Source organism: Erythrolamprus reginae, chromosome 2 (genome assembly GCF_031021105.1).
Source record: "Erythrolamprus reginae isolate rEryReg1 chromosome 2, rEryReg1.hap1, whole genome shotgun sequence".
In the NCBI taxonomy this organism is placed as follows: Eukaryota; Metazoa; Chordata; class Lepidosauria; order Squamata; family Dipsadidae; genus Erythrolamprus; species Erythrolamprus reginae.
The window spans coordinates 233,281,449-233,309,390 of NC_091951.1; the positions used below are offsets into that span (position 1 = coordinate 233,281,449).

Below are 27,942 nucleotides of genomic sequence, written 5' to 3' on the forward strand. Positions count from 1 at the left end.
ATGTCCAAATTCACATTTTTCCTCAAAGCCAGCAATCTACATGACGCCGATGATGAGAGGAAGAAAGCCATATTCCTCGCCTATTGCGGCACAGAAGTCTACAGCTTGGCCTCTACCCTCGTTGACCCAGACACTCTGGAAACCATTGCCTGGTCAGCCCTACAAGCAAAACTCGCCGCGCATTACCAGCCGACAACTCCTGTCTGTGTATACCGCCACCAATTTGCACAAATGCGGCAAGCAGATGGAGAATCTACCAACGACTTCATTACTCGCCTGCGCGCACTCCTTCCAAAATGCAAATACAAGGATCCGGAAGAACAGTTGATTGACCGCCTTATTTTCGGACTCACTAATATCACGCTACAGAAGAAATACTTAGTAGATGAGGCTGCCTCCCTCCAAGACATTCTCAAGGCAGCAAAAGCCTCCGAGGTATCTGAAACATCTGATGCCGAGATTAAACGCGCAACCCCAACCGTTCATCACATCCCCGATGAATCCACTTGGCTCGCCTGCCCTCCAGATGAGAAACACTCGGAATCCACTACTCCAGACGACACCTGCCTCCAAATCCGAAGAGCTCCCAACCACGACGCCAGAGAGACACCCCGTTCAGACAGATGCGCCGGCTGCAACGGAAATCACCCACGTTTTCGCTGCCACTTCAAGGATGCCTATTGTTGCCGTTGCCAGCGCCGCGGCCACATCGCTGAAGTCTGCCGCGCCGCCAACCCAACTCCAGCAAACCCACAAAACCAGCGACCCTACTTTCCACCAAGGAATCGACGACCGCCGTTTTCACGCAACGTTTCCCGCCCGGCTGACAACTCTAACTCTTCGAACCAACGAGGTAACTGCCATTCTTCTGTAAACTTCAATTTCCCCACTGCGGAAAACAAACTATTTGTTTCTCTTTTCCTCAACGGCCGCCCCTGCGAAATGGAATTGGACACTGGCTCCAGACATTCCATAATGCCTTGGGAAAAACTTAAATTATATTTACCTCATGTAAAAGCGACTGACTTAGAACCGTGGGAACCGGGCTTGAGTGATTTTCAGGGACATAAGATTCCAGTAGTAGGATGTTTAAATGTGCCTATTGCGTTTAAGAAATTTCAAGGGTTTTTACCGCTCATAGTGGTTGACGGTCCTAAACACACACTATTGGGACTTAGATGGTTGCAACCCCTAGGCATTGAAATCTCAGGGGTTAACAATGTTTGTGACTCTTTTGACCCAACTGATTTAGTGAAAGAGTTTTCCGAAGTTTTTTCTAGTACACTGGGTAAATATACAGGCAGCCCCATTTCATTTAATCTGGACCCAAACATTTCTCCCATCCGTCTAAAGCCCCGCAGAATTCCCATCCCGCTTTTGCCTAAACTGGATGAACAATTAGATAAATTAATAGCTCAGGGCATCTTGATTCCCACTGATCATGCTAAATGGGAAACTCCAATCGTAACCCCTGTTAAACCGGATGGATCTATTAGAATTTGCGCAGATTATAAAGCAACAATAAATAAAGCCTTACAGCATAATGCCTACCCAATCCCAGTTGTGCAACAGCTCCTGCACACATTAGGAAATGGGTCCATTTTCGCGAAATTGGACCTGGCCCAGGCATATCAGCAGCTCCCCGTTGATCAAGACACATCTGAAGCCCAGACCATTGTAACGCACAGAGGTGCCTTTAAATGCACCCGACTCCAGTTTGGAGTCTCCACCGCCCCCGGCATTTTTCAGGGTCTCATGGAACGAATTTTAAATAATATTCCGGGGGTCGTCCCATATTTTGACGACGTATTAATATCGGCCACATCCAAATCAGAATTGTGGGAGAGAATTAGGCGCGTTTTAACTAAATTTAAAGAAACAGGACTCCATTTAAAAGCGGACAAATGTTCCTGGGCAGTTCCCAAAGTAGAATTTTTAGGCTTCACCATAGACAAATTCGGAATTCACCCCACAAACGACAAAGTTGATGCTATAAGAAATGCTCCCACTCCTTCAAACAAGACAGATTTACAAGCATTCCTGGGACTCCTTAACTTTTATTCCGTCTTTCTTAAACAGAAAGCGACGGTGGCAGAACCGCTCCATAACCTTCTAAAGAAAGACTCTGCCTGGACGTGGGGACCAAAAGAACAAGCCGCTTTTACCGCAGTAAAAAATTTACTTTCATCCAACAGTGTTTTAGTACAATATAATGTAACCCTGCCCTTATCCCTGACTTGCGATGCCTCTCCGTTCGGCATAGGAGCTGTCCTCAGCCATACCTTCCCAGACGGCACGGAAGCCCCAATAGCCTATTACTCTAAAACTCTCTCTTCAGCTGAAAGAAATTATTCCCAACTCGACAAAGAGGCGTTAGCCCTTGTAGTTGGAGTTAAACGATTTCATTATTATTTATGTGGCCGCTCCTTCACCCTCATTACAGACCATAAACCTCTTTTAGGTATTTTGGCGGGAAACAAACAAACTCCCGCCTTTCTTTCCCCTCGCATGATTAGATGGGCTATTTTCCTAGCCGCTTACAATTATACTTTAATCCACAGGGGGGGGGAGGATATTGGAAATGCCGATGCATTAAGCAGGTGCCCCCAAACAGAATTGGTCAGTGATCCTGCCCCTGCGTCAAGTATTTTATTAATAGAAACTAGTAAACAACAGTTATTAACAGCAATAGACATAGCCAATCAGACACAAGTAGACCCAATTTTAAAAAATATTAAACAATGGATATTAAAAGGTTGGCCAAATGAACAGTATTCAAACCAATATCAACCCTTTAAGAACAGACAGCTTGAATTAAATGTGTTAAAAGATTGTATATTATGGGGAGACAGGGTTGTTATTCCCAAATCCTTACAAAAACAAGCATTGCAGTTATTGCATATAGGTCACCCAGGAATAGTCAAAATGAAAACTATTGCTAGAAGTCATTTATGGTGGCCTGGGTTGGATAAGGACATAGATGCATGGGTTGGTGGTTGTGCACCCTGCCAGAGAACAAGACCCAACCCACCAAAAGCCACACCATCTGAGTGGCCAACACCAAGAGGGCCCTGGTCTAGAATACATATTGACTTTGCGGGACCAATCAGGGGCCAATCCTTTCTACTAGTTGTGGATGCATACTCCAAATGGTTGGAAGTTGAACTCATGGCATCTAAAACTACTAGTGCAACCATAAAAGCACTAAGGAAAATGTTTGCCACACATGGCATCCCAGATATTGTGGTTTCTGACAACGGGCCTCAGCTAACAGCCCGTCAAATGGAACTATTTTTTTCGGACCAGGGCATAAAACATGTGCTCACCCCTCCTCACTTTCCCCAAGCGAATGGACAAGCAGAACGAATGGTTAGAACCACAAAAGAAGCATTAAACAAAGCACCATTAGGAGATTGGCAACAACAAATCGACGAATTTCTAACCATTCAGCACATAACACCATCAGCGTCCACAAACAAAAGCCCGGCGGAACTTTTAATGGGCCGGAATCTCCGCTCCAAACTAGACAGAATTCACCCTAATTACCAAAACGACCAAAAAGAAATTAAACTACAAAATGAGAGACAGTTTAATATCGGGGATTTAATTTACGCCAAAGACTATGATTCAAATGATAAGTGGAAAGAAGGAACTGTATTAGAGAAAACCGGGTTTAAAACATATATTATACTATTAACTGATGGGAGTAGTTGGCATCGGCACATCGATCAACTACGCAAAATAATTAAATCTAACTCAGACATTTTGCCTACTATAGAAAAACCAATACAGGACTTACCAGAACCACTTCGAGACTCCAGCGAAGGCTGCCTGATGCCCCTGGCGGCCGGCGGAGATCAAAATGCATCAACGCAACCAGGCCCGTCAGAGACTAGCCTTAGCGGAGCAACGGAGCCGGCCGTCCAGGCAAGCAGCTCCCAGCAAAATGAACTGCGCAGGTCCCAGAGAACTGTAAAGCCACCAATCCGCTTGCAGGACTACGTGACATGGATTAACACGTAATCATGATCTCATCTAAAGAGGGAGGGGTGTTGTGTTTGTTTAAAAATATTCACAGAAATTCGGTGATTGGTTAAGACGCGGCTATTCGGAAAATAGCCGCGAAAGTTAAATTGTTGTCAGTTGAAAAAGCCCGCCGTTTTTAAGCGTATAAATAGGGCAACGGACTAGCCGTTGCATTCATTCGGATGACTACCGTTCCACTGCTTGTATTTTACCTCGTTATGAATAAACCAGTTCTGATTTAAGCTACCGGAGTCCTGACTTTTCACTTCCTCTCTCATCTCTCTTTCTTTCTTCCTCACTCTCACTCTCTTCCTTCCTCTCTCATCTCTCTTTCTTCCTCTCTCTTTTCCTTCCTCTCTCATCTCTCTCTCTCTTTCTTCCTCACTCTTCCTTCCTCTCTCATCTCTTTCTTTCTTCCTCTCTCACTCTTTTCTTTCCTCTCTCATCTCTCTTTTTCTTTCTTACTCTCTCTTACTCTCTCTCACTCTTTCCCTCTCTTGTTCTCTCTCTCTTGCTATCTCTCTTTCTCTCCCCCTCTTTCTCTCTCTCTCTTATTCTTACTTTCTCTCTATCTTACTCTGTCTGTTGCTCTCACTCTCTCTCGTTCTCTCTCCGTTTTTCTCACATCAGAGGCAGGTGAAGGTGATTTTCAATGTCGGGCACGTGTGCTCCCAATCCCCTGCCAGCCCGCCCGGAACATTTAAAATAAGAAAAACCTTCGCCAGCTCTAAGTTCTCATGCTCGAGGAGGGGGTTCGACTATAGGACCGCCAATGTATTTTTCTATATTCTGGTTGCTTCTCTGCTTCCTGGCTGCGGAGGAAATCAAGCACCCTTTCTTGCTTCCAGCCGCTCCTCCGACCCGTCCTCAACTCACCCACCAGCTGCTGCTGCGACTCTCGGAAGCGCCCAGAAGATACTCGGTGATCCTCCCGTTCTCTCCCCTTTCTAGGAATGCAGTACTTGATGGTTTTAACCCCTTAAAGGTTAAAAAAAAATAAGGACACTCGGCGCGGCGAGGCGAAGCGACGTTAAGGGGATGACTCAAGCCCCCGCCCCCAGGACACTTGGCGAGGTGAAGTGGCGTTAAGGGGATGGCTCGAGCCCCCCCACACGCACTTAGCCATGGTGCACTTAGCTGCGTCTTTCAGTTTTTGAACCTTGCCCAGGAGCCAATCGCCAAATGTAGGCTTTTGCAAAAAGTAGGTGATTGGCTCCTGGGCAGGGTTTAAAAAAATGTGCGCTGACAGCTGCAGCTAAGCGCGCTATGGCGCATAACTCAGCTTACAGGGATCTATGGGCTTGTGCACTCATTCACGCTTTTTGTCACTCCACTCTCCCACTCTGGGTGACAACAGGCAAAGAAGCCTTCCACTCAAAATGTGATGCCTTTGCTTTTGTTGTTGTTTTGTTTTGTTCTCCTTGCATGGCATCGGCTGCTGGGAAATCTCCTGTGAATCCGCCGTAGAGACTCTCCTCAGCCCAGTAAGTGAGGGAATCTGCTGACAGGCTGGATAACACAGTCTGAAGCCATTGTTTTTGTTTTTTGGAGGGTTTTTTTGGCACGGCTGCAAGCCCCAGAGCCTGTAAGATGGTGGACAAGAGCAGGAAATTTAAAATCTGGTGACTGTAGCAAGCTCTTGTAATCACCTTGTAGAGCAGAAAAACAAATACCAGCTAGAAGATAGTATAAAATGATCGGGCAAGCCCTTTGTGATCAGCATGGCTGGATTACTGTCCTGAGCTGACTTTGAGAAATACAGTATGTGACAAGCGGTCCGGTTACAGAGGTAAAATATTGCAGCCAAGTTAAAAATACAGTAAATTTTGATGAGATAACAGCAGAAGAAACTCTTGTAGTGTTAAATTTTCTTTTCTACCTATTAATCAGCAGTCAGATAGGAATTCCACGACCTCCCTCATGACGGACTGAGTGACAAACTGGAGATATTACATCGTAGGCGGATATGTATATCAGTCCTCAATGTGATTGGACAAGGAAAACCCTACCTGAAGTCTGACTCCAATTATCATGGAGAATTGTATGGCGCCCCTCTCCAAAGACTCGGAGCAGATCACAACATGCAATATACAGAGTACAAATCCAATATTAAAAACAGTATTTAAACCCCTTATAATAAAACAACAACCATGCAACCCACATAAACCATACATAAATCATAATAGCTGAGGGGAAAGGCAAGGAGGGTGGGGGCAGTCCTGATCTCCGGGGGGAGTTGATTCCAGAGGACTGGGGCCGCCACAGAGAAGGCTCTTCCCCTGGGTCCTGCCAGACGGCATTGCTTAGTCGATGGGACCCGGAGAACGCCAACTCTGTGGGGAAAAATTGGCCGCTGCGATTCGTGCAGCAGAAGGCGGTCCCAGAGGTAGTCTGCTCTGGTGCCATGTAAGGCTTTATAGATCATAACCAACACTTTGAATTGTGACCGGAAACTGGTCGGCAGTTAGTGCAAGCGGTGGTGTATTGATGAAACATGGGCATACCTAGAGAAGTCCACGACTGCTCTCGCGGCCGCATTCTGCACGATCTGAAGTTTCCGAACACTTTTCAAAGATAGCCCCATGTAGAGAGCATTGCAGTAGTCGAACCTTAAGGTGATGAGGGCATGGGTGATTGTGAGCAATGACTCCCTGTCCAAATAGGGCCGCAACTGGTGCACCAGGCGAACCTGGGCAAACGCCCTCCTCGCCACAGCTGAAAGATGGTTCTCTAATGTGAGCTGTGGATCAGGGAGGACACCCAAGTTGCGAACCATCAATGAGAGGGTCAATAATCCCCCCCCCAGGGTAATGGACAGACTGATGGAATTGTCCTTGGGAGGCAAAACCCACAGCCACTCCATCTTGTCAGGGTTGGTCCTTTTTTCAGTGCCATTGTAACTTTCAACAGTCACTAAATGAACTCTAAATTAACCCTAATGACTACTTGTCCTAGGTCTACCCAATCCAATTTCCAATATTTTGAATTCTCCCATTGCAGGAAGGGAAAAAATATAATTATATAAAACAATTAATATTTTAGAACTAAAAATGCAAACTTGGATTTAAAAGAAAGTAAGAAATAGTTGGGTTTCCATGAAGCATGTGGTTTAATATTTCATTGTTTCTGACTTTGTACAAGTTGTGAAACTGGTTATTTTGAACTGGATGTCTGTTTTTGTTTTTATTTTGTTCCTAGGGTATATTTGGAAATTTAAAATAGAATATATTTGCTACTATCAAACCCATTCCTAAAGAAAGAAGAAATGTCTATATTTATTAGGGCAGTGAATGCTTCAAAATTTATTTGGAAGATATTTCAGTACAGCATTTCTCTAATGTGAAGTCACATTATCGGTAAGAGTAGTCCTTGTAAGTTGTTGCAGTCCTAAATAGAGGCATCACATGGATTCCAGAATGCTGCAAACAGTGACAAATGTAAGGCAATGGCCGAGCATCCAAATGTCGTCATGTAACCATAGAGGTAGGGGTATGCAGCCACCATAACTCATAAAATAAGTGGAGGGAGAGAGTTGGACTAAAAGTCACTTCTGCCATAGGATGCCATGATTCCCTCTGTGCTTTGTGCCACAATGATGGTGCTTCTCTGTTGTTCATGAACAGACAACTACCCACAGAAAACATAGAGGCCAAATGTCACCAAAAGAGTCAGCCACCAGCCACCCTTAGACCCAGGTGAGCTGCCCTCCTTGTGTAGGCATAGATAATGACCATTGTTTACCTGGATGTTGACAGTTGCCCTGAAAAGCCACTACCCGGAGCTTAGCTGCCCATTCTCACTGGGTGAAGTCTCTAGACTGCTACCTTTCACGATGGCAGTGAGAAAGTGGTTTAGGGTAAGTGTGGCTATCTCAAATGCGAAGAAACTGGCAGTAGGGGAGAAAGTTCATGCTTCCCAACTCTTCTGCCATGTCTTTTTTTCTTCACAGAGAATTTGGAAAAGATTGCAGATATTTTTTTGCTGTGCAAGCGAAGAAGAAGACCTTCCCAGGACTCCTCGTTCTTCTGCTCCCAGGTACCACCTCCCCCTTCTCCTTAAACCCTGGGCATGGTGGGACACCACCAATATAGGGCAGCCAAAATTTTTACTGGCTTATTTTGTGGGTGGGGCTTGATGGTCATGTGACTGGTAGGAGTGGCTTGCTGGCCATGTGACCAGGTGGGAGTGGATTGATTATCATGTGACTTGGGACTGGCTTAAAGCTCATGCTACCGGATGGGAGTGCCTTACCTACCATAGTGGCTTGCCAGCCATGTGATGAGATGTCATGTGACCGGATGGGAATGGTTTGAAGGTCATCTGACGGGGTGGGCGTGGCAAGTCATGTGATTGATTACCAAGTGGGGTCCCCAGAGGCAAATCAAACCTAGGTAGTCCAGAGGAGCACTCAGAACAATAAAAAATTAATTTTTTATTAACTTTTTAACCGCATCATCACGGGGGGGCCACACCCCACAGGGGGGCAATTTGATTTTTAATGGGAGTGATTGGAACCTTGTCTAAACCAAGTTAATGGCCTTTTAGGCTTCCTTTGGCTGAGGAGTTCTCTTTTGAATAGATTACCACCTTTCACGATGGCAGAAAGAAAGTGGTGCAGGGTAAGTGTGGCTATCTCAAATGTGAAGAATCTGGCAGTAGGGGAGAATTTCATGCTTCCCAAGTCTTCTGCCATGTCTATTTTTCTTCATAGAGAATTTGGAAAAGAGTACAGGTTATTTTTTGCTGTACAAGCGAAGAAGAAGACCTTCTCAGGACTCCTCGCTCTTCTGCCCCCAGGTGACCACCTCCCCCTTCTCCTTAAACCCTGGGAATGGTGGGATTTTGTGGGAAAACACACGACAATGTTTATGTAACCTAAAAGCTTAGAGATAATTTCTACTTCAAGGGAAATGGGGGACTTCTCTGAAGAGTTGGAGTCACCAATTATCAAACAGGAACCGAGCCCTATATTGTCTTCAGACCTGCCTGGGCCATCCCACGAGGTTCCACAGATATATATAAAAAGGTAATGATTTTGTGCACTTACTACTTAAATAAGAATAACATAAGTACAGAAAACAATAAACAAGCCACTTACAAAAGGAAGATGAAAGTCCTGCTGGTCTCCACTGCTGGTCTTGAACAGTTGGCCACTCCAATGATCTGCGAGTTTAGAGCTCAGGGAGATGAGGGAATTACCATCTTGATCAAACCAGAGTCAGCACCTTTGAAACAATATGTACTTTCTATTTAATCACTTTTGAAAAGTTACTGTTAAGAGTTTTTTAGTTGTTAGGAATCTTTGAATCAATATGTTTTACAGAACTCAAGGAGTTTCCTTCAATCCTTACCAAAGGAAGTTATTAAGGACAAAAATTAAGGAATAAATAGCAAAAGAGAAATTAAATTTTTTATTTTAAAAAGTTTCAAATGGCTATGGGTTCAGATAAATTTGAAATAACATTTTGGAGTTAATTATAAAGACCCATTCTTGTAGGAAAATATAATTTTGAATTATTTAAAAAATAAAAAAATAAAAAAGCCTAAAATTTGAGCATTAAAGGAAAATAGATGAAATATTACAATTATAAAAAATCACTCACACTCAAATTATAAATATAGAATGAAGCAAAATATTTTAACATTGCGCATACCAAAAATATTTTGAACAATGAACCTAGAAATTAACTTTAAGAGTTTCTTCCTCTACAGATACACTACTTTGTAAATTGTTGCTTTGTTGTAAATTGTAATCTTAAATGAAATTACCATTAAAAAAAATAGTTCTACGAATTACAAAGAGAACTAAGAGTTTATAAACATTGTAATAAAAAACTAGAAAAAATTGATTAATTAAAAGTGTTCAAATGGATTAGTAGCAATTGTTAAATATCTGATTGGCAAACAGATGGAAAAAAGTATATTTCCAAACACATCTAGTTTGCTGTTCTGCTCAATTTTACTGAGATCATACACAAACACACAAACATACAAATGTACATAATACAAAAGCTACTGAAGTAATAATTCTTAAAGAACATCTAAACAGCTATCAATTTTACAGAGTTTTTTTAAAAAAATATTTCCTCTGTCGCTCATGTCAGGGATAAAAGCTGTATTATCTCATTTCAAACATTCTATACCAGTGATGGTGAACATATGGCACAGGTGGCACACGAGCCCTTACCCTAGCTCAGCTCTAGCACACAGGCACACATCGGCCAGCTGATTTTTGCCTCATACAGAGGCTCTGGGAGGACATTTTTGGCTTCCGGAGGGCTTCGGAGGGGAATCGGGTAGGGCAAAATTGCCCTCCCCAGGCTCCGGGGAAGAATCTGGAACCTGGGGAGGGTGACAAACAGGCCTACCGGGCCCACAAGAAGTTGGGAAATGGGCCTCCAGAGAGCCTCCAGGGGGGCAGGGAAGGCAATTTCTGAACTCTCCAGGCATTGAATTATGGATGTGGACACTCACATAGGTGCAATAGCACTTTCGGCACCAAAGGGAAAAAAGGTTTGACATCACAGTTCTATATGATTTCTTCAAACGGAATGACAAAGAACCAGTTCCAGGCACCTCCAGAGGTGAGTTGGTAGGTGGCTGTGAAAAGCCTTCTGTGAATGCGGAACTCCAGGAGACCGCTACGTAGGGATGGGCAGGACCCAGAATGGGTGGAAACACTATTCCGGCAGCAGCAATTGAGCGCATAGTCTCGCTCCATTGCCGCCGGTCTTGCACGCTCCCCCCCTTGGAAAAAAATAAAGTATAATCCCCAAAAGGGATAAATCTGAAAGAGGTTCATAAGAATACAAACATTTAATTCTTTGTGTTTATAACTCTGTAGTATGAACAAAAATGAAATAGCAAAACCCAAAATAAGGATTAATTTTTAAAAAAATCTAAAGGACAGGGTTTTTTTTAAAAAAGGAAAAGATTGCCCTTTTTAATAAAGGACAGATATGGTCACTGTAAATTTATGACAAATTTCTCATTTAACAACATAAATTTTGGGTTCAATTGTGGTAAGTTGAGGCCTACCTGTAATTCTCAGAAATGGCAACAATTTCTGATTACTTTGAAAGAAAGTTATGCTGATAACTGTAGAATCAGGATTAAAACATTTGCTTTGTTGAGGGTGTAAGTCTTTTGTCGAAAATACCCGAGCTATTGACTTGTAAATAATAATAATCAAAATCTGAATAATTTGTACAAACACAGCTAGTTGGCAAAAGTGCAAGAATAAAGATCAGCCCAAAGCAAACAAATCACATTACAGTAAGCTAAATGTATGGAATCAAATACAGTAATACCTCATGATACGAACTTAATTGGTGCAAAGAGGATGTTTGTAAGACGAAAGGTTCGTAAGACGAAACATTGTTTCCCATAGGAAACAATGTAAAGTCAATTAATCCGTGCAACGAAACACCCCCCCCCCGGCAAAAAAACGGCTTTCGGCGACTGCTGGGAAGCCGCGCGGCTGTTTTAAAAAGTGACAGCCGGCCTGGGGGGCTTCCCAGCACCCCCCGAACCTGGGTTCGGCATTCGGGGGGGTACTGGGAAGCCCCCCAGGCCGGCTGTCACCTTTTAAAACAGCCGCGCGGCTTCCCAGCTGTCTCCTGAAGCCGAACGCCAAAGCCGAACTTCCGCGTTCGGCTTCGGGAGACAGCTGGGAAGCCGCGCGGCTGTTTTAAAAAGTGACAGCCGGGCTGGGGGGCTTCCCAGCAACCTCCCGAACCGAACCCGGGGTTCAGAAAAATTTTGCCTCTTCTTACGAACTTTTTTCGAGTTACGAACCGGCGTTCGGAGACTGCTGGGAAGCCGCGCGGCTGTTTTAAAAGGTGACAGCCGGGCGGCGGGGCTTCCCAGAAGCCTCCCGAACGCCGGTTCGTAACTCGAACAAAGTTCGTAAGAAGAGGCAAAATTTTTCTGAACCCCGGGTTCGGTTCGGAGGTTGCTGGGAAGCCCCCCAGCCCGGCTGTCACCTTTTAAAACAGCCGCGCGGCTTCCCAGCTGTCTCCTGAAGCCGAACGCGGAACCACTTTTCGTGGGAAGGTAATGGTGTGCCTCTGGTGTTTAGTCATGCCGGCCACATGACCACGGAGACATCTTTGAATAGTGCCTGGTCTTTGTTTGCAATATAGTTTCTGATCTTTATTAATTAAGAGAGGCGGGAGAGGGGAGAGAATCTTCTATTACTGATTAACAAAATTCTCCCCTTTCGTGTGTATCTTGCAATTTACGGTATCTCAAAATCCAAGAGGAACCAGAACTTTTCCGAGACTGAGTTCCCTACTTTCTACTCTCTGGGATTAAAGTTCCGGGGTGGGTGGGTGTGAAGAACAATACAGACCTATTACAAGACCATGGACAAAACAGATGAATTACTGTAGCTTAGTACAATAAAAAAAATTTAAAACGTTCCAGAGATTGTGATGTCTATTGCTTTCCGCAGAAGGCAAGTTTCCGGCACTGCGCATGAGTCGCCATCTTGTTTTTGGCTTTAAAAAAAATATATTTTGCAAATTTTGGGCCCCTGCGCTTTGCGCGCACACGCCCACATGGCGCAGGAGGAAGCGAATGGCAACAAGGTAAGTTAGAACCCACCCTTTACCTAAATGAGTGCATAGCATTGCAATCCCACCTTTATGTGATTACTTTCCTTTATCATTACACTGCAGCATAAAACAATATAGGCCTTTTGTAAATTCTAAGTAGCATAAAAACCAAATGCAACTAGAATCCAGTTGTTGAACATAACTGGGAATCTTTTAAGTAATCAAATCTTTTTTTCATCTTTACTGTTTACAGTTTCTTTTGCAAATATGTTTGCCTGTAGGAATCTTTACAGGCTACAACACAAATATCCTATTATGCAACAGACGGTGGACCAGGTAATCACTTGACCTTCCATAATATTAGATTGACGGCAGTGTATACATGGTTCTTTTAGGATACTGTTTTATTATATTATTGATTTTAATCTGATTGTTCTATTTCCCTATTTTACTATTGTTGTATTTATCTTACGTGTTAGCAGCTCTGACTCCGTTTTGCAATAAGTAAGTAAATAAGTAAGTAAATAAATATAAATATCATAAATATAAATATCATATCTATCTGTGTAGATTCATGTAACCAACATGTGACATTTTACATTTCATTGAATTTCAAACTCCCAACGTCCTTAGGACAGGGAATGTGAAGGATGCAGGGCACTGTAATTCAGCAAGACTTAGAAGACCACAAATTCTCTTTCTCTCTCTACCGTAGTCAGTACAAGAGATAAGTGATCAACTTCATGAGAATGGATTTCAGACATAGCTTTTATCAGCAGGTGCTGAACCAACCAGGTCATGCTGAAATGCCAACCAGCCTTTTCTTCCTGTGGGTGGAAAAAAAAGACATTTTATTTTCTCCTTTAAATATTTCACCTTCCAAATTTTTGGACTAGTAGGATTCCTCCAGCAAACATTTTAAAATGCTTTTTTGCCTTTTTTATAAAAAATGTAAAACAGCCCCTTATGTTTAGTAGGGTCTATGTGAGGGTAAAACGTTTGGGCTTGGCATGTCAACATTTTGGAAAACAGTTAACGTTTTTATTTTATTTATTCACATTTCTGAATTGCCTATCTCCCTCAGAGGGGGACTCTTACGTGTGTGTGTCACACAAAAACACATGAAAAAGAATTTTTTACATATTTTGAAAAGTATCAAACAATTGTGCGATTCCTCAGAATCTGCCATGTCATTTACCTTCAGGTGGTGTTTTTTCTGTTCACAGGTCTCTGAGGCAGCTCCAGATCACACGAGGCCTCACATTCTTTTTTTGTGTAGGTTCTGTGGCTTCTGAAAACTATCTGATACTTGCCTGATTTTTAGAGCCTCCAGAGGTTGTGCAAAAGCGTGGCCCCCTCGCACAACCTCCAGAGGCTGCATGGCAACGCACACATACCCCCATTCTCATGCAGCTCCCAAGATGTCAGATAATTGCATGAGAACAGCATGTGCTTTTGAGAATAGTTGTTAGGTGTTGGTAAACACTGGTGTGTTACCCAAAACATGCCATATTTGACATGCGCTCCCTAGGTTCAGCAGCATCATTACTCCTATTAGCAGGGTAATTGAGTTCCAGATTTATAAACCATTTGACTGGCTTTGCGGGTATTTTCATAAATAAAAGTTTTTTCTTGGGAATCTTTGTTTCATTTCTTACCCTGACCCATTGCTCAGTATTCCTAGAACATGCTAATCAATTTGGTTTGTGCACAGATAGTCCTCTACTTAACAACCATTCATTTAGTGCCCATTCCAAGTTAATAATGGCACTGAAAAAAGTAGCTTAAGAGGTTTTCACAATTAATGACCATTACAATGCCGCTGGCGACTTACCGCCGGCGAGGGTTGCGGCGTGGGCCGGGGAAGGAGGCCGCCATGTTGGGGCGGAGCCTGCGGCCCCCACGTCATCACCGGGGGCCGCAGCGTGGCGTTTGGGTGCGTTGGTCACCCACTTGACCGGGCAGGAGGGAGGCAGCCCTATAAAAGGGGCTGCCTCGTGGCGCAGTGCCTCCTGCCCGCCGGCATCTCTTGCCCCCGATCTCGCCGCAGGACGGACCGGCGAGGGGGGACCAGCGAGCCTTTTCTCCCCGACGGGAGGAATGAGGAAGCAGAGGACGGTGCCCTTGCGAAGCCCCTGGGATCGATGGCGATCGCCGGGGGAAGCTCGGGTTTGCGGGGGGTGGGGGACGGCGGCATCCAGCGCCCAGGAACATGCTGTTCGCCGGGCGCCCATCAGGATGGCAACGTCGCCTCTCCTTCTTCGTTGCCGGCAGCGCGCAGGACGGCGCCGGCGGGAACTTGGGGGATTCGCCGTTTTTTTGGCCTGCCAGGTTTGCTTGCTTGGGAAGGGGGGAGGGGGTCAGATGGCTGCCGTGGGCCGGCGCCCCCCCCCAAACTTTGTGTAGATGGCGGCAGGGCGCGCGTGGGCTGCGACAGCTTGCCGGATGGGTTTTTTTGTTTTCGAGGGCCTCTGTGCCACCCGGGCAGGTGAGCCAGGGCTCTCGCGGCCCTGCGGGCTAAGCGCCTGGAGCGTTTCAGTGTGGGGAGGCCGGGGCGATCGCTAGGGAGTGGGCAACAGCAGCAGAGAGGCCGTTCGCCCTTCCTCCACGTGGCTGGACTTTGCGCGGCGCCGGGGGGGGTGTTTCTTGCCTCCCGCCGGCCCCTCCCCCATTAGCTCTAGATAGGCTGACACTGATTGGGGCCCCGTTTCCCCTGGTGGAGGAGAGGTTTACATGGTTGTTGCCTCTTGCCAGCATACATTAGTATACAGCGTTTGCGGTGAGGCGCCCCGAGTCTTCGGAGAGGGGCGGCATACGAATTTAATAAATTATTATTATTATCATTGTTATCATTATTATTATTATTATTATTATTATTACGTATAAATCTGTTTTTAAGGGTAGTGATCGGTAAGGCGAATAGTTCCAGCTTTGGGCAGAAGTTGTTTGGTTCGCTGAAGCCCACAGGATTAGTTTGGTAGAGACACAGCAGCCTGGATTGAGGGCGGGGTATTTATTAATTGGTTATAAAATTATAATTGGATTGTCCCCCCCTCCCCCTCATTTCGGGACAAAGGAGTAATTTATCGATTATAATGCCAATATTGAGCTATTTATTCCCGATTAATTTTGCATATATATAATATGGCACCCAGTTATTGGATAAGATGCATTTCATTCTTGACTGATTTATTGAACAATGAATTATAAAAACAAATAATTAAAGTACTAATTATTATTAATCCACTAGAATCAGGAGGAACTTACACTGGAGATATGGATTAATACAGTGGTTAATGGATCTAATTCCTCCCCTTTTAGGAAGCTTCAGCTGATGAAGTGGTTGGATTAATTGAACCACTGGGTTCAGTTTTATTTAATATACTATTAATTTATTTTATTAGTTTAATACTAACGGTGGGTTTAGGGTATACCGAATGAGAGAAACAAGGCTCCTGCCTGCAAGCTGATGGTCTGGTATAGGCCAAAGGTTGGGTTTCTTGACTTGCTGGATGCATAAAAAGTCAATCAACGTTACAATGATATATATATTGTCGGTAGAGGGGGGTGACATGGAAAATTAATGAATTGTTATTATGATTATTATTACTATTATTATAAAAGATATATTTTATTTTAATTTTATGGGATTTATGAGCTAGACACCAGTAATTTGGCTGGACAGCAGCATTACTATGCCCTCATTGCAAGGAGGGGGATTGCCCATATGGCAGTTCCCACCTTTCCCCAGTTTAGGGCAAAGCCTGGAACACACACATACACACCCTGGCAGTAAGCAGCCTGGGCACAGTCGCTCCCTGTAAAGGCTTACGTCTCTAGCAGAGTGGAGTGTATCTGTGAGCACTGTCCGATTGGGTGCCTTGTGTGTTATCGTTGTCATTGTCATTTATTATTTTATGGTTTTATTGAAAGAGTGGTTGATCCTTGGGACGAACGTACAGCAGACAGGGGCAGTGGATCTGCAGTGGCTGAATTTGAACGTGCCTGGGATAAACATATCCATTGCAGGATAATGTACGGGAAGTAGTGTGGGGCAGACTGGATGGACCTTGGGGTCTTTTTTACTGCCATCAATCTTCTATGTTTCTATCATTGGCCAATTCGGCCGGGGCACGTGGTCCATACGAGGTACTTGTTGGCCTTATTACATAGAGAGGTAGTAAAATTGGCGATGGCCATTTAGGCAATGGGGGCCAATATTTCGGGATTCCCTGAACCTGTTGTATGCTATGGCAGTTCCATTCAGGACAAGAACCATAAGGAGAACCAGGTATTGGTAAGGGAGACATTACACCAGGGAAGCATTTTCTTCCCTTATGCGATGTTTTAAGGGTAAAGCATTAATACTGCCCTCGACACTGGGGGGTAGATCTCCACCACTATAGGCATGACGGTTGGTGGCTCCTCCCTACTAATGTTCTGAATTTGGCCACATTTCCAAATGTCAATTTGTACTGAGGGCCATAACAGTACGGGTGCAGTTGGTAGCAGGCCTTTTTCTGTACCAACTAAACCGGGAGATACTATTAATGTCATGACTACAGCCTGCAGACCCCCGGGTCATTACCATGCTGAAGTTTGGAAGTCTCCTACTCTCTGGTTAATCCACTCAGGAGTAAGCAATGAGGAACCGGTTTGTGGGGGCAATAGCCTGGCTCTGTGTGAAAAGTCCTGTGGCCAACATGTTGTGACCCGCCATGGGTCTAGGGAAAAGGGCGGCATGACAATGGCATAAATGAATAAATAAATGAATTAGTCAGTTTATCGCAGCCCCTTTAGTTGTTCAGAGAAATGGTGTAGTCATTTCCTGGAATGGGGGGCTTGCACGAACGCTAGGTTTTGCGGTCATCTGAATCAAATTCACGCTTGAGTTGATTTTACCTTAAGATGAGTTATTAAGCATTATACTAATTGTTTCAGGGACGGGTAGTTTATAAATGGTTATTATTGTAAGCTATATCGACGTTGGTGTCAGGATGTTACCATTAAGATTATGGTTATATTGATCTAAGTCATGTTGGTCAAGCTAATTCATGCGCTAATGGTAAAGAAGGCATTTGCATGGGCCTTTGCTTATCTGCATAAATTTCTCACAACTATTCTACTCCCTGGGCGAGCGAGCAGGGCCACGGAGCATATTGGCTCATCTCCCAGGCATCTTAAGGCTGGAGGAGGAGTATTGTGACTTCCTGAGAGGAATACAGGAGCATGGGTCTGCGACTGAGGCACAGCTGGTCCAGTGGCGGGGAAGCGAGACAGCAACAGGAGGCCCAGTCTGTTACCAGGGAGTATGGGCGCATGGGTAGGTGGTCGGCAGCCACATGGCATAGGCTGGGGCGCAGGGTATCCAGAATGGTGGGCGGCGCCATCGCTCAAGCAAAGGAGTGCAGTTGGGACCACGCAGTTACAGGCCATCGGATAGGGGCAACTGGGGGGGCTTAGCTCTCCTAACAAAAGACCCCGGGGGCTAACTATTTGAGGACAGGGGGAATGATCTAGGGATGGTCCAAGGAAAGGCCGCAGATGGGGGAGAAATCAGTACGCCTCTATACCTTACCCAGTCTCAGGGGCAACGGGCATTGGATGGGACCCAGATTCTCACCCAACGAGGCGAGGCCGTTTCATACGACAGCCAAAAAATAGCCTTTGGGACATGTTAGGTATGCAAGGTGCTGTCATGGTCGCATAGTAGTGGATCATGTATGGTTCCCTGGGCCAGCAAACCGATGTTAATTTGGGGGCTGCGGCAGCCGCGTTGGTTGCGCTCGGAGTCCCCAGTAGCGCAGATGGTTGATTGATCACCGGCCGGGCGCATCACACAGGACATAGGCCTGGGTGTGATGGACTGAGTCCCGGTAAGCGAGGAAGCCAGGGAATGGTGCCCTTTGTAGCATATGACGGGCCTCCACTGAGCAAATGACAGCTAGGGGCCGTTACCGGAGGATTAACAGGATATCGGTGGTATTCCCTCAGCAATACTGATTGCGGTTTCCAACAAGTTCTCAGAAAAGTAACGAATCCGGTGGCGGATCGAAGTCAGTGGGTTTTCATGGCGTAGATTCGAGCACCTGCGTACAAGCGTTTTTGGGAGCGGGTGGCTAACTCTGTCTTGTTATTCTTATCGTTTCTCTAGGTCCTGGCCCTGCTCCACTTTATTACGTGCAAAGTGCGAAGGAGCTGCCCTTCTGTTGCCTACAGTAGTGAACTGCGGCCACAACGTGGCATGGCGGCTGGATGTACAGCTGCAACATTATCTTCAGGAGTGTGGAGGTTGCTGAGTCACTGGGGCTTCAGTGGAAGGGATTGAGCTCGGAGGTCTCCGTTTGAGACGGGCCTCTTCCGTTGGGAAAGTGGGGAGCGGTGAGGGGCTGGACCCAGATTGTTTTGTGTGGCACACTGATGGCAACCACCTGTTGCTGGTGAAGTGGGAAAGGTGGCCTGACACACGCGTGTTGTGGTACCATATTTTACCACGGAGGTGCTGGAGGCATGCCAAGAACCCAGGGCGGTGGAGGATTCCAGGTAGAGAGTCGGCAGAGTAGCGAAGGAATGGGTACTCCAGACGTGGGGTGGAGTGATAGATCACCCCAACATCAGAGCATCCCAGTTAGCTTTATTCAGAGGGGAGGGGGTACATTTGACAGACGAGGGGAATGACAAATTCATAGTGGACCTGCAGAGGTGCCTGCACATTCATGTGCAGGGGGGGGGGAGCAGGGGGAATAAATTTATAATTTCACCCCCTGCTGTGGCCGATAGGGGGCGGAAATGGGCGTAAGCAGCAACTGTGTGATCTCCTTTAGGGGCACCTCTACTGAGGTGAGGGGCGATCTCCTTCTCGGATTACAGGGCTCGACCGGCTTGGGTTCGGGGAGGGGGTCGCTCCTGTGGCTCGCTGCCTGGGGCGTATCAGAGACCAGTGGCGAGCCATCCCACACGCCGTGGGGGCGTGGCATTGGGCAGGGGGCAGGTGTAATTTTACCTGACCCTGCACCCAGGCAAGGAGCTTTCGCCCTAGAGTTGCTCAGTTGAGTTTGTTGGAAAGTTATCTCCGCCCCCATTTGATTTATGCACCTTTGCAGGTCATGTGGTTTAATTGGTTAAATAGTTAATGTGAGTTTGGTTTAATAAAAGTGACCCTATTTATACCCACACCTTTGTGTCCGACTGTTACTCCGCCTGCGCCGCAACATCCCCATGGTTGCATGATCAAAATTTGGGTGCTTGGCAATTGGCATGTATAGATGACAGTTGCACTGTCTGTGTCTTGTGTGATCACAATTTCGAATCTTACCAGCTGACATATGACAATGTCATTGTCAGTTTCACTTAACAACTACATAATTTGCTTAACTTTTATGGCAAAAGATGTAAAATGGGATAAAACTCGCTTAACTGCCTTGCTTAGATAATGGAAATTTGGGCTCAATTGTGGTTGTAGGTTGAGGACTATCTGTATATTTGTTGTTGTTGTTGTTGTTTTTTAAACGTAATTGCTGCACTAAAAGCAAACTGAAGAAATAAAATTCAAACTGGATGCAAAAATGACACATACCCTGTTTTCCCCAAAATAAGACATCCCCTGATAATCGGGCTTTTGAGCGATTGGCAATAAGGCCAAACGCTTATTTCAGGGTTCAAAACAATATAAGACAGGGTCTTACTTTGGGGGAACACAGTAACCCAAATTTAGAGAGGAAGATACAGTATATATGCGCTGGTGCTTAATTCTGTCAATTTTCTTCATTCTTCTCTTTTTGGATTTTCACTGCCAGATCATGACAAATGCCATTGAATCTATTTATACCAAATTAACTGAAGTAAAGGACATTATGGATACCATGTTAGATATAAGCATCGAAGCTGTGCTGTGGACACCATTATGGATATCGACATGGCACAGAGGATGGCCAGTAGTGTTGACAAAATTATCTTCAAATCGGATGACGTATTAGAGCACTTTCTGCCAATCACGGATGAGGAATTTTGTAAGACTATGCGGTTCCCTCTCTTGATTATCCACATTTTTAATAAGTTTGACCTGTAAATTTATTTACTTCTTTTATTTCTACAGCTATCTATCTCTGCCAAGTGACTCTGGATGGCATATAATTCTAAAACCGTAAAACCGTTAATTTTTTAATCCAAAAGTAAATGTATACAATAGCTGAGATAGTTAACTAACAGCATTTCTTCTTTCATTCATTCAGTTTTAAAAACTTCTTCATTTGAGTAAAGTTTAAAACATCTGAAAGTCATTAGCTAGAAAAAGTAGACCAAGAATGCATATGCTGGGCTAGTAAAGATATACAATATTGAAAATATGTCAGAAGTAAGCATTGGGAGGTATTATTATTATTATTATTATTATTATTATTATTATTATTATTATTATTATTATTATTTATTAGACTTGTATGCCGCCCTTTTCCAAGGACTTAGGTATGCTAAACAGATTAGATTAGTTATTTTTAAAAACCACGGAATCTAATATTTTATAGCTCATTTTTCTTAAAATTGAGTGCTGTTAATTCTGAAAATCTCTTGCCTAGAGAGCTCTTGCTGGTCAGTGAGTGATGTGAAATCTGAAAGACCCAACTGATATGATGAGCCAGTATTTTATGGCTTATTCAACAAACCATATTCGATCATCCATGACTTAACCTAAGCCCATTTCTTCCAAATCCCTCTATCGATCATCTTTCCAGCTGATCCTCCTTGGTACAGCTGATTTTAAGACCTATGCAAAGGTTAGGTTGAAGACTTCAGTGGAAAGAGTATCTGTTATTTCTCCTCTGTTATGGAGACTATTGAAAACTTATTGTCACCTAACCTAAATGAAAGGCATGGGCATTTCTAACCCCCAATCTAAAAAGTTCAAGGCCATAACAAGTCATCACTATCACTCATCGGCCATTCAATTTTGGGGTAAGGTCACCAAAAATGAAATGCTTTACTTTTTAAAAAATTGGGTCACATTTTAGCAAACAAAAGTACACGCTTATCAGGCTTATGAAATGAATGCTCTGACTTTACGAAAAACATTCTAAAGCAGTGTTTCTTAATCTGAGCAATTTTTACGATTGTGGACTCTATTTCCCAGAATTCCCTAGCCAGCATCCCACAGAATTCTGGGAGTTAGAGACCACACATCTTAAAAATTCTGAGGTTGAGCAACACTGTCCTAAAGTGTGGCAGATGATTGATAGGGAGCCTGGTACAGATCAGTTTATTTATTGATCAAATGTATATACCTACCCATCTCCACCAAAAGGGTTGTATTTTACCATCTTGCCCGCTTTCACAAAATCTAACTGAACAGTTTCACAAAGCCTATGGATCTTATTTTTAACACGGCATGAAGGTTAAGTTCACTACACTAAAATGTAATAATAGTGTAGTGCTGGGGAAGGGAGGGCTGTGAAAAGGAGTCTGGGCCAAAGCTGATCTCTTTTTTTGGTTCCTCACCAAATTGTAGCACACGTGCTAAAATAATCCCCTCACTTCCTCAATTAAATATTATTAACAATGAGGGAGAGGAATTGAAATCTTTTTTTTTTTAGTTATTCGAAGTATAGCTCAGATTTCCCCAAAGCTTAATCAAGGGGGATTTATTTGAGGACTAAAGTGACTACTAGCTAAAATTTCTCGAAAACCTAGTTGTGAGGAATGTTATTTGTGAAATGAACGGACTGATAATATTAGCTCACGGATTGTGAATGGGGATCTCTTTTGATCTAATTGTTGTTTGTTTAGTTGCCATTGCATTTTCGGACCGCTCTGGAGCAGCCTCTCCTGAAAATCAGGAAGTAGAGCCAAGTTACTACAGGCGCCTGAGTTCCTTGTCGATGAAGCTCTGTAGTCGAGCCTACCAGCATTCTCGGATAAAGATCAAACTGGGTGCAGAGCAGGTATTGCTCCAGCTTGAACAGCTCTTTTACTTGGTAAGAAACTCAGTCATTCTGTGCTATGTTTGGGAAATAAAAGGAAAGGGTGAATAGTCAGACCTTGGGCGAGAAACAGCATCCTTGTTGGACCATGTAAGTTGCTGAATGGTCTCTTTAGCAAATAGCCCAAACAGCTGAAATCAGGGACATTGATTCAGCCATGGAATGGAGGCAGACTGTTTTCTATAAAGCAGTGATGATGAACCTTGTTTCCCTCATGTGCCAATAGAGCTTGCGTGCGCGTTATCGTGCATCTGCGAGTGCCCACACCCATAACTCAATGCCTGGGGAGGGCGAAACGCCTTCCCCCACCCCCTGGAGGCTGGAAATGGCCTGTTTCTCAACTTCTGGTGGGCCCAGTAGGCTCATGTTTCACCTTCCCCAGGCTCTAAAGGCTTCTCTGGAGCCAGGGGAGGGTAAAAAATGCCCCCCCTCACCCCCCTAGAGGCTCTCCAGAAGCCAGAAATGCCCTCCCAGAGCCTCTATGCTAGCCAAAAATCATCTGGCCGGCACACACATACACATTGAAGCTGAGCTGGGGAAAAGGCTCGCGTGCCAGCAGATACTGTTCTGCATGCCACCTACAGCACCCGTGCCATAAATTCACCACCACTGCTATAGAGTCATTTGTAGGTTCTCAGAGATGTTATTGAAGAAGCTGACGTTTAATATACTGTACGTAGCAAAACTCTTAAAAGATATTTGATTTAAAATATATTAAAACATAAATTGGGCTGATGATGAATGATGGTTACAATGACCTAACTGTAATAGCCACTACTCATTTGGCTGAATCACTTTGGGCCATACCCACACTGAGCCCAATCCTCCTCACAGGGTGATGGTTGTAGGGAAATTAGAAGAAAGTATTGGGTATGTTCACTGCCTTGAGTTACTTATGAAAAGGACAAAGGCAGGATATAAATATTCCTGTGTCTAAATCTTGTTCTACCATTAGTATCCAGTAAAAGGTTAATGAGCAGCTGGATTGAGTTATGTAGATTTGGATTTGGTCTAAAAACAAGGGCTTTGCACAATGTATATGTTAACCAGGTAGTCTGCCTGCAGTGCTGTTTTTAGGGACTGTGCATTGTGTCTTCCACTTGGATTCTTGCTTAACAGTCTATCTACAGCAATCTTTCTTAGCATTGAAGATGTTAAGAAATTTAACTTCCAGATAGGATGGCCTTTGCTAAGAATTGTAGAAATTGAAATCCAGAGAATCAAATCAAAGTTTCCAAGGTTGAGAAACACAGACCTACATTATCCATTAATGAGATTCAGAATTGGGGAGAAAACATCAACATTTTCTTGTATTATAGCAAATCTGCTCATCTTTTGTGCATAGGTTCTTCCTGCTTGACTTCATGTGGATTCAACCTTTTCATTAATAAAAAAAATTGTGCTATCTTCGCCAATTTGATGCTTTCCAGATGTGCTGGATTGTAATTATACAGTATAATCTCCATTTGGCATGGCCATTTTGTCATGCAACAATGTAGAGCAGTGCCTTGTATGCTCTGATCTTAAGTGAGTGCATAATACTCACCTGGAAGGATTAATGGCAAATTCAGGCTGGTGACTTTTTGATTAGAAAGCAGTGTTGTTCAATATTGCTTGTTAATATAACTCCAGAATAATTGCTTGCTTGGAACACTTCACACAACCTTAGCACATTTTAATGTTCTGATTTCTATTCGAGGAATAGGCAGGAGCATTGGTAGAAACTTTTGAAGCACTCTTCCAAAAATATTTTTCCAGCTTTTCTACTCTGGCCGTGTCTTGGAGAGGATGAGAGATGTGGTGTAAGATACTTGCAAGATACCAAGTTGAGACTGCATTAGGGCAGTTCACTACTGTAAAGAAAAAATCAATTCTAAGGGACTGAAGTAAATCTCTGATCCCAGGACAGATGACAATTTCCCAAATTACATTTGTAATCCATGTATCTCTGGAATATGAGTGGACATATGCCAATTTTTTTGGGGGGGGGTCATTTATGGGGCTTGAGGAATGGAATATCCAAAGCTGAAAGAGATTTAAGTATTTTCTCTCACTGGAGGAATTTTAAAAGGTGAGGTGGATGCTTTAAACATCTGCAAAGCTTGAAGTTCCAATTTGTTCCTTTAATCCTCTGTCCAATAGTAACCTCCCCCCCCCCCCCACGCACACACAAATACAGTATTCACTACAACTACTTTGGTCATGTTAGAAGATCACTAGCAATGCCCTCTGAGGTTCCCAGGCCAAAATGAGCCTTGTTTATTAATGCTAATGTGAAAGGCTACAGCAATTATATAATGAAGAAAAAATGCCCAGCTGATTGTGCACTGGTTCTTTTTTATTTTGTCTGTTGGGGGAAAATATTTTCTTTTTTTTTAAAGAAAACTATTACATTTCAATAAGAGATCATATATAAAGAAAGAAAAAGTATTACAGAAGCATAGAATGACTAGGAAAGGATGGTTCAGAAAAAAGTCAAAATAATGCAGAAAAACAAGAAAAAATGGAGTAATTTCGGACTTTCAGTGCTGTTGTAACTTTGAACAGTCACAAAATGAATAGTTATAGGTCAAGGGCTACCTATACTTCCTGAATAAACGTGATGGAAGTTCCTTAAGAGATTTTTCTGAATAATTGAAGATAGCAATAGCTATTAGTACCCTCAGAATTTTGCCCCGCAAAAAACTAGGTCCTCATTTTACTAGCTTCACAAGCAGCCGTCAGAAATAGCCTGCAGTTCTAGATTCTAACCACTGCACCGCTGTGGCTCTTATGATAAGAGTAGGGAATGTATAGCTCTGGCCTTTGAGCCAAAACTGTAGTTATGATGCCAAACGCAAAACACTAGGCTTGAGTGCAGGATTTTTTTCTTTTTCTCTTCCTGTTTTTTTTTTTTTGCTTTTTTGTAGCTAAAATATACCAAGGAGGAATTGGACTACAAAGTTCACAGAGGTCACGAAAAAATGTACCAAATGTGGAAGGAATGGTACAAAGGAGAACCTAAGCAGGATCAGAGCGATGGAGCAAATCAGACAGAGGTATCTCAGCATGAGAATGATTCATCTTTTGAAGATACTAAAAAAAATAGGGAATGGCCATTGCTCAGTGAAGATTCTGCCTTGACCATGGTTTGTGGCTAGGCATACTGGGTAAACCTAGACAATTATGATTTATTTGGTAATTAGTATTCATTATTAAATAGATTAAATCAGGGATGGCGAACCTATGGCACATGTGGTGGCATGCGAAGCCATTTCTGACGGCACGTGAGGCATTGCCCTCTGTCAGCTCGGGCCCACTGGTCCGCTGATATTTATACTTTATACTTTATCAGATTTGTCTGCCACCCCCTCCGAAGACTCGAGGCGGCTCACAGCATAACAGTAGTACAATACATTACCAATCCAATAATAAAAATTAAATCAATTTAAGCAAGTATTAATAACATAATAAAAGCCCTAACTATGCAATCACACAAATGCAACCTACTCTATCATACAGTAAGGCCAAAAACATAATTAAAAAGAGGGGGAAAGGTGGTAATTATCCCAACACCTGGCGACAAAAGTGGGTCTTCAACATTTTATGGAAGGCGAGGAGAGTGAGGGCTGGTCGAATCTCTAGAGGGAGTTGATTCCAGAGGGTCGGGGCCACCACAGAGAAGGCTCTTCCCCTGGGTCCTGCCAGCCGACATTGTTTGGTCAATGGGACCTGGAGAAGGCCACCACTGTGGGACCTAATTGGCCGCTGGGATTCGTGCCTTCTTTATGGCCGTTTTTGCTCTCCCCAGAGTTCAGGAAAGCCTCCTGAAGCCATTTTGCTCCAGCAAAAACTGGAACAAAGCCTCCTGGCCTGTTTTTTTGCCATCTCCAGGCTTCAGGAGGCTTTTCTGAACCCTGGGCAAGGGCAAAAAAAGTCCCTAAAAGCCTATTGGAAGTCCGGAGGCTTCAGTGAGGCCTGTCCGCATGTGTGGAAGGGCAACGCAGGGGGGGTTGTGTGCATGCGGGTGTGTTGGGGAGAGCATTGCGTTACAGGTGTGGGTACACACACGCGCCCTATCACCCGCAAGCGCATCCTTTTGGCACCCGGATCAAAAAAGTTTCGCCAACACTGGACTAAATCTTTATCCCCAACGCAAATTGGATCTTGCAACATTATTAAACAAACTATATATTTATGCAAAAATTATTCCCAGAACCAGAAGAGAGTTGGTGTGTTTCTCAGGATGTATGAAAAGGCTGAGATGATTAGCTGGGTCAAAGATCCTTTATAGAACATACACAACATACAGAAAATTGTTTGAGGAAGAAAAGAGGGAGGAGATTTGAATTCTGCCACCTGGCATGTACTGCATGGCTGAAATCAAGGGAATGGCAATCAACAATGGTGTCTCCATGCATAAACAAGAATATTCAGTTGCCCTATGTCCGTCTGTCAATCTCTCTCCCCACCCCCTCCCTCCCTTCAGATAATCCCATAGATCAGGGGTAGGCAAAGTTGGCTCTTCTGTGACATGTAGACTTCAACTCCCAGAATGCCTGAGCTAGCATGATTGGCTCAGGAATTCTGGGAGTTGAAGTCCATAAGTCATAGAAGAGCCAACTTTGCCTACCCCTGCCATAGATGAACACCTATGATGTTAAATTAACAGATCTTTTTGTTCATTTGTTTCATAACAGATGGAATCCCATTCTCTAGCCACATCCTACACTGTTGCACAGAAGATGCAGGAGGTCTGCCGGAATGTCTTAACCAACCTGCAGAGCCTTCCTGAACATCTTCAACAAAAAGTCCAACAGGCTCAGTGTGATTTAACAGAGCTACAAGCTGTCCTCTCTACTGCCACATCCTTCCAGGATCTTCCCAGTGGCTTCATGAAAGAGACCACAGAGAAAATTAACAAGGCCAGGAAGGCTCTGTTTGAAGTCATGGAATATATAGCTAAATACACTTGTCAGCCATGGGTAGAGGGACCCTATTGTCCTGCTGAATATTCAGCAGAGGAATCCATAAAATGCAATAACGTATATTAGTTCTTTACTCTTAATAATTTATGAAACAAATAACATATATCAATTCTTCCTATTAATAATATTGAGAACTGGGGTCTTCCGATGCATTCCTTGGACAAGACTTAGGTGGCTGGGCTCTTAGAAAATGAGAGAAATTAGTAAATGGATTGACCTTTTAAAAGTAATTATTAGCCACTTCCATATTATGCATGATTCTTTTAATATTATATAGTTGTAAGTGTACTTTATGTTGACTACTAGCCAAATACTCAACTGTATAACTTAAGAATTTTAATTACTATAAAGATCTAAGTTTTTAATAAGTGAGAGGCAATTGTACATTTGTTTACACAAATAAAATTGCAATTAAACAGC

General features: G+C 43.7%; 1 protein-coding gene across 1 annotated transcript; it reads left to right on the forward strand.

Moving 5' to 3' along the window:
- LOC139159531 (uncharacterized) lies at positions 1 to 27,942 on the forward strand. Its single transcript, XM_070736843.1, is given in 8 exon segments — positions 1 to 853; positions 8,738 to 8,860; positions 12,838 to 12,920; positions 20,381 to 20,468; positions 20,471 to 20,593; positions 22,362 to 22,549; positions 25,465 to 25,593; positions 27,235 to 27,942. Coding segments are annotated over 8 exon segments (1,941 nt in total). The 3' UTR covers positions 27,589 to 27,942.